The sequence below is a fragment of the Schistocerca cancellata genome, chromosome 2 (genome assembly GCF_023864275.1).
Source record: "Schistocerca cancellata isolate TAMUIC-IGC-003103 chromosome 2, iqSchCanc2.1, whole genome shotgun sequence".
Classification (NCBI taxonomy): domain Eukaryota; kingdom Metazoa; phylum Arthropoda; class Insecta; order Orthoptera; family Acrididae; genus Schistocerca; species Schistocerca cancellata.
In genome coordinates, this window is record NC_064627.1 from 1,084,069,220 (window position 1) to 1,084,075,518 (window position 6,299).

The window sequence follows — 6,299 nt, forward strand, 5'->3', positions numbered from 1 at the left end:
AAATGCTTTATTATAATCAACTCCGTTTATCTAGTAATTACTGTGTCTATTGTGGTGACTGTGACCTGAATTTTGCCTTCTTCTCCTACCTCCAGCCCGATTTCTGTTTCTGTTCTTCACTTCAAACTGACATGCTCGCCATGAGGTGTTTACCTGTTTTCCTAATTGTTATTTTCATAGGATCTGTTACCATTTATCTTTTGATTACCTCTACCCTGCTCATTCCTATTTTTGTTATTATTCTGGTTGTGATAGTTGTTACCAAAATTACTATCACGTTTATTACCACCATATCTGTTGTTGTTATTCTGGTGGTCTTGTGATAACCCCCCGTTCTCCCAAGCATGATCTAATTTATCTATGTATTTCAGAAATTTCTCAATAGTGTCGTCTGGTCAGTAAACAAGACTACATTGAAGATAGCCAGGTAAACGCCGTTCCAGCGTGTACCTTTGGATTAATTCGTCAAGCGGTTTATCTAAGTGTGGTAAAGTTCTAAGCTGCTTTTCATAAAATTCTTGCAGTCTCATTTCCCCCTGGCTTAAATCTACTTCCATTCAAAAATTCTGATTTTATCCGCGCCTGATCACTTTCTGACGAAAATTTGTTTATAAATAACTTTTCAAACTCTGCAAACGTCATTTCTTGGTTAACATGCTGGTTGGCCCAGGATAAAGATTCGCCATCTAAAAATCGTTTAACAAATTTCACTTTCATATATTCTGGTATGCTTGGTGCAAAGCTACCCTACGACTGGTGCAAGTAATCGACAGGGTGTAGTTTAAAATCACCCAGAAAATTTTTCGTAATAATGTTATTGCAATTGTTTTGAAACATGTTATTACCACTATACATACTGTTCAACAAATTACCCTCTAGATTTACTACTTAAGAATTGACCATGTGCAGATTATTTGATACTTCATTCACTTTCCTGTTTACTGAAGAAATTTCCTCTGAAACAAGTATAGAATTCAATTTTAGTTTCTCATCAGTGAAATTATTTTCGGTTTCAGTATAAATTTGTGTGTTATGCAAATCTGATTTTCGTCTGCCGAGTTCGTCTATGACAGTGTTTTCTGTTCTTTTTACTCGTTCGTCGACTGCATCAACATGTTTGTTAATTAGCTGTAATTCAGTAACTGCAATGATCTTCAAACAATCCATTTCAGATTCTACATTGTGTACTCTTTCATTTACACTGTTTATTCGTCTATTTGCTTTATTAACATCTTCCCTAGTTGCTTCTAGTTTCTTTTCTATTTTTACGAGAATATCGTCTACTTTTCTGAAATTATTTTCAGTGTCCTCTCAATTTTTTAAATTTTGCTCCGACATTTTACTCGTTAGTTCATTATCTAGTAACGTAGAAAATTTTCCTAATATGTCTTCTGATTGCAGAAATCCATGGAAAGGTGAAATTATACTACTTGATGAAATCTCGTTGCTTTGAGTGTTTAGATTCGGCATCGATGCATGCAGCTGCTGACCCGATGTTGTTGTGATTCCATCTTTGTAACGTACAGCAAATATATTGCTTCTACTTATTTTAACTAATTTGGCACAACTTGACAAGATGATAAAAAAAAACACTTTCAAGACTATGTTTCCTATAATATTTTCAGAAGTATGTCACACACAATTATTTTTACCTGACTTTGGCATGCAATTTCATTTCATGACAATTAACTGTTTCACTACTCATTTAACATAAATAATGTTTTGGTACTCATGTGACAACCCATGCTTCTGGCTACTGCCTGTTGGTCCATTGATTGACACGTCCACTTTTTTCCATACTGGTCCTTCACGTCCTGCTACTAGTATATATTGTAAACAATTATATCACCTGAAACTTAATAACGATTAGCATATAATGCAGTTTCATACGCATCCCTGCTCCTTTCACCAAGTTGTAAAATAACGTGGCAAAAATGTTTCTGTACTGAAGTTTGGGATGTGTTGTGTGTGACCTTTGCTTCCCTCCATCCACTGAGCACAGTATTTTATTCGATAAGTCTTTGGTGTAGTATAGTTTAAAGAGGGGCTAACTCAGCTGTAAATTCTGTATAGAATATGATAGGGATTCCATCTGCCCCTGGATGTTCGTTCAGTTTTAACGATTTCAGTTGTTTCCGAACGCCACTGAGAGTAATGTCTATTTCAGACATCTTTCCAGGGCCCCAAGAATTAAACTGGAGCAATAGTTACGTGTTTTCCTTTGTAAAGAAACATGTGAAAAACTGAGTTTTCTATCTTCAACTTCAGTTCCTGTCTCGCCAGTGAGTGTCTAGAAACTAACTTTGCTTTCATTAACAGTCTTTATACACTACCAGAATTTCTTCGTAATTTGGGAGAAATTTTTCGATAATACTCTTCTACAGTACGTAGCTGTTGAAGACTTCATGCATTTTCCTCTGGACAGCCAAACGTGATTCTCTCATCATTTCTCTATGGGTAGCACTACGCTTTGTTTTACCTATGTTATGCAGTAGTCTCATATTCTCTAAATTTTTGCCACGATATATATCTGCTAGGGCTAACTACCGAGCTACGTACTATATTTTATTGCCGGCAATTTTCGCGTAATGTTAATATTTTCTGTCGAAAGTAACCTCTCGATTATGGGTATCGACCATTCGGAAACATTTATCGATATTAGATGTTTAAAAAGGGGCGAGTGCTTGAAAAGTTGACTAACGCTGTGTTGTTTGGTGGAGGAAATTGTCAGTGTGAATTTTAGTTGGTAGTGAATTCTAGTAAAATGTGATTGACGACACGCGAAATTTATTGTGTTGTGTGTAGCTGTGTCATATATCAGTGACATGGATGGGCAAGTGTGTGTCGATGAAGCTAAAGCAGATATCACTGATTTAAAGCATGTTCTTGCTGTTTCGGAAAGTGAAAACAAAAGTTTAAAGAAGGAGCAGACGTTTGCTAGTGGTCGTGGAAGTGTGCAGAATAGTAAGTCCTTTTCTATTCTCACAAAGTTAATCGACAAAAACCAGAAACGCTTGTTACGTTTAACTGAATTAGAAGACACGCTTACCAAGCAACTGTTGAAGGTTTGTGCCGAATTGACAGCAGTAAACGACGTTATATCAAAAATTGAACTGAATAATGAACACAAAAAGCATCGTGCGAAATCGCAACTTTCGAAATTTGGGACACCTTACTTTAGACACAAGGAATCTAGACCTGCCGATAACTCGGATGTTTTGTTGTTACGGCAGATTGGTGATATAGGATATGTCGATTTGCCAAAACCACAAAGTTGGCTAGAATCTGAAAAGAAGAGTGTAGTCAAGGCCATTGAAACTGAAGAACGAAACCGGCAAATGAAGGATATCGAAATAGAAAAACTTAAAATTAAGAAGAAAATGCAGACTTGTGATGAAAGTGAGCGACTTGAGCTTATGTCAGAACTTGACAGATTAAAGGAACAGTCTTGTTTAATGAAATATACGAGAGGTATTCAGTTGTTTCAGAACAGCCCTTGTAAATATGATTGGTATAAAATCTCGATTGTAGATTTGAAAGGCAAGCATAGCCCACAGGAATGTCGAGCGATGTGGACGCATTATCTTCATCCAGCCGTTAACAAAGGTCGTTGGAAGAAAGAAGAAGACGAGGCATTGAAAATTCTTGTGAAGAAATATTCATTTAGCAACTGGGATACAATTGCATTGGAGCTTAATACAAGCCGTACAGCATTTCAGTGTATGTGCCATTATCAGAACAGACTTAACCCACAGTTAATGAGAAACATCTGGGACGAAAATGATGATTATACACTCACAGTACTCATTAAGTCTTTCAGGAAAGGAGATTATATACCATGGAAAAAAATTGCGTATTGTTTTAGCAATTGCTCAGTTTCGAATGTTGTATCACGTTGGAAAACCATAAACCCTGACGCAGTTAAAGGAAAATTTTCAGAAGCAGAGGACGTGATTCTCGTTGCGGCTGTCAGGAAGTTTGGTAAAGATTTTAAAAAAATATCAGACCATTTTCCGGGACGAACAAGTGCACAGCTGCAAGAGCGGTACAAATCTTTTTTAAAAAATGAGCGTGATGCGCAGCCATGGTCGCCAGATGAAGACAGGCTGATCTGGGAGAAAGTTAAAGAATTTGGACACAACTTTTCTCATATTGCAACATTCTTAATGAACCGTAATCGAACTCAGATAAGACATCGGTATTACAGGATGCTGGACTGGCTGAAGAAACATCCAGGTGAAGAGTATCCTGCATGCAGGAGTGGTCAATTCAAAATAGCTGAAGGACCAGATGAACTTTGGAAAAAGGTTGTGAATGTTATGAAGGACAAAAAGGTGAAATTTAGTGAAGTCAATGGTGATGCACTTATGGACGATGACAGTTTTTCAAGCCTCAAAAGCAAGTTGAAATTAAGGAAAAGGTCTGGGGTAAGACCTGGCCACCAGAGGACATTTAATGATGTTGATTTAGAACTTGCCAATTATTTCTGTTGTGTTTATCCACAGAGTGGGGGGAGGCATAAAATGAATTACACCAATGAGGAAATTGATACACATGCTCGTGCCACATCGAAGTTCTTAGAATTTTTGTGTGCAGATTTGAAAAGTGTACCTGACAGTGAAATTGAGAATGACCAAATGCTTTCCAGATTAGACAAGTTGGTGCTGAAGAGAATGAATGTCAATGAAGATGAGAATTCTTCAGCTAGGCAAGGATCTGCTGGTGCTAGTGTAAGTGCAGAAAGAACTGAGAATGATTCAGAAAATTGTACTTTAAGTGCATGTAGGATATGTAACATTAAACATGGTGAAAGATCTTACAATAATGTCTGGCATAATGCAGTACCTCCGAACCAGACCTCGCTCATAGGAATTCGTTCTATTATGTTGTGGCGCAATGTTTTGCAAGCTATGATTTCTCCACCTAAAATTAAGACTGAGGATACATTTGAGGAATGTGATCAGCATGAGAGAATTCAAGTGAGTGAAGGAAGTTGTGGAGCAGATGCAGATGAATGTAGTGAGTGTATAAGGGAGGCGAAAGCTGTATTTGAAAAACATTCAGGTATTTGGAAATCTCGTTTTCAGTCTGTTTTTGCATGGGCAGCTTTATGTAGTGAGTTTGCTCCTATGTCAGAAGACACATGCTGTCTGGATGCTGAATTTAGTGAAATAAGTTTCGGCAACAAGGGGGAGTTAATGGATGATTTGGAGACTAGAGAGTCTAATGTAAATGTAGGAAGGAAACAAAAGAAAAAGATAAAACTGAAATGATCATTGTTATTTTTTTGTACACTATGTTGTTAGATGTCAGCTAGGTGCACTAAGTTCTGAGAAACAATGCTGCTGTGAGAACATGAGTAACGTAACATGTTTTATATGTGTAAATATTACTGTGTTGGTTTTGTTTGCATTAAGTCTTTCCAAAGCTAATGTCACATCAGTCTGAGAATCAAATTATATAATTTGAAAAGATATGTCTCATACATTTACCTCTCCAGAAGACAGTTCATGCAAGTGTTTCTTGCATTGAGACGATTTGAATGTAAAAAAATGCATTTGGTTGTTCATTTGTTGTGATGCTTTCATGTTCTCTTCTTTTTTTGCCCATCATATTGTTCTTAGCCACCAAATTTCCTTGACGTTGCTTATCTAGTTTGAGTGTACATGCAAGACACAGATTAATGACTAGATGTATGTATTTAAATGTGAGCTATATGTGGATACTGGAAATATTGGATAGAACCTCATATGTAACAAAGGAAAAGTTGTTTGTTTATAGATGGCTCATTAAAATGTTTTTTTAGTATTATTATCTGTTTTGTGCACCTTTTATACATTTGAAAATACATCTGTTCACTCTATTGTCATTTGTGGGTTACATGATAGAGGAAAATTCTGAGTTGTGTAACATGTCAGTATGTAGATTGGTAGAGATGTTAGAAACTGGTTTACATGCACTATGTAAGCTTCAGTTGGGGAACCAGATAGTTAGGTTATGTCATTAAAGTGTTACATTTTGTAACACACGCCAAAGTCATAATAAAAAATGAAGCAAAGCAGGTGCTTTCTTAGAATTACTAAATAGTTGCAGCTTATGAGCTAGGACTGACAATTACAAAACAACAATGGTTTTGTGAATGAATGCTGCAAGAGTAAGGGTCTGTTTACAACAAATATTGTTAAATTTCATATTGTGACTGCATGGGCTTTCCCAATGTAATGATTTGTGGTTATCTCCTTGCGTTTGCTGCAACATACTTGATATTTCTGTGATCCACCACCTTGCAGAGAAACACT

At 36.6% G+C, this 6,299-nt stretch overlaps 1 protein-coding gene across 1 annotated transcript; it reads left to right on the top strand.

Moving 5' to 3' along the window:
* Positions 1-2,678: 2,678 nt before the first annotated feature.
* On the top strand, positions 2,679-5,811 carry LOC126163089 (uncharacterized). Its single transcript, XM_049920001.1, has one exon. It carries the CDS (start codon positions 2,826-2,828, stop codon positions 5,271-5,273), a length of 2,448 nt encoding a protein of 815 aa, XP_049775958.1. The 5' UTR covers positions 2,679-2,825; the 3' UTR covers positions 5,274-5,811.
* The last annotated feature ends 488 nt before the right edge of the window (positions 5,812-6,299 follow it).

What these genes read in the sequence shown, in the direction of transcription:
- LOC126163089 (XM_049920001.1), top strand. Translation starts at nt 2,826, where the DNA reads ATGGATGGGCAAGTGTGTGTCGATGAAGCTAAAGCAGATATCACTGAT.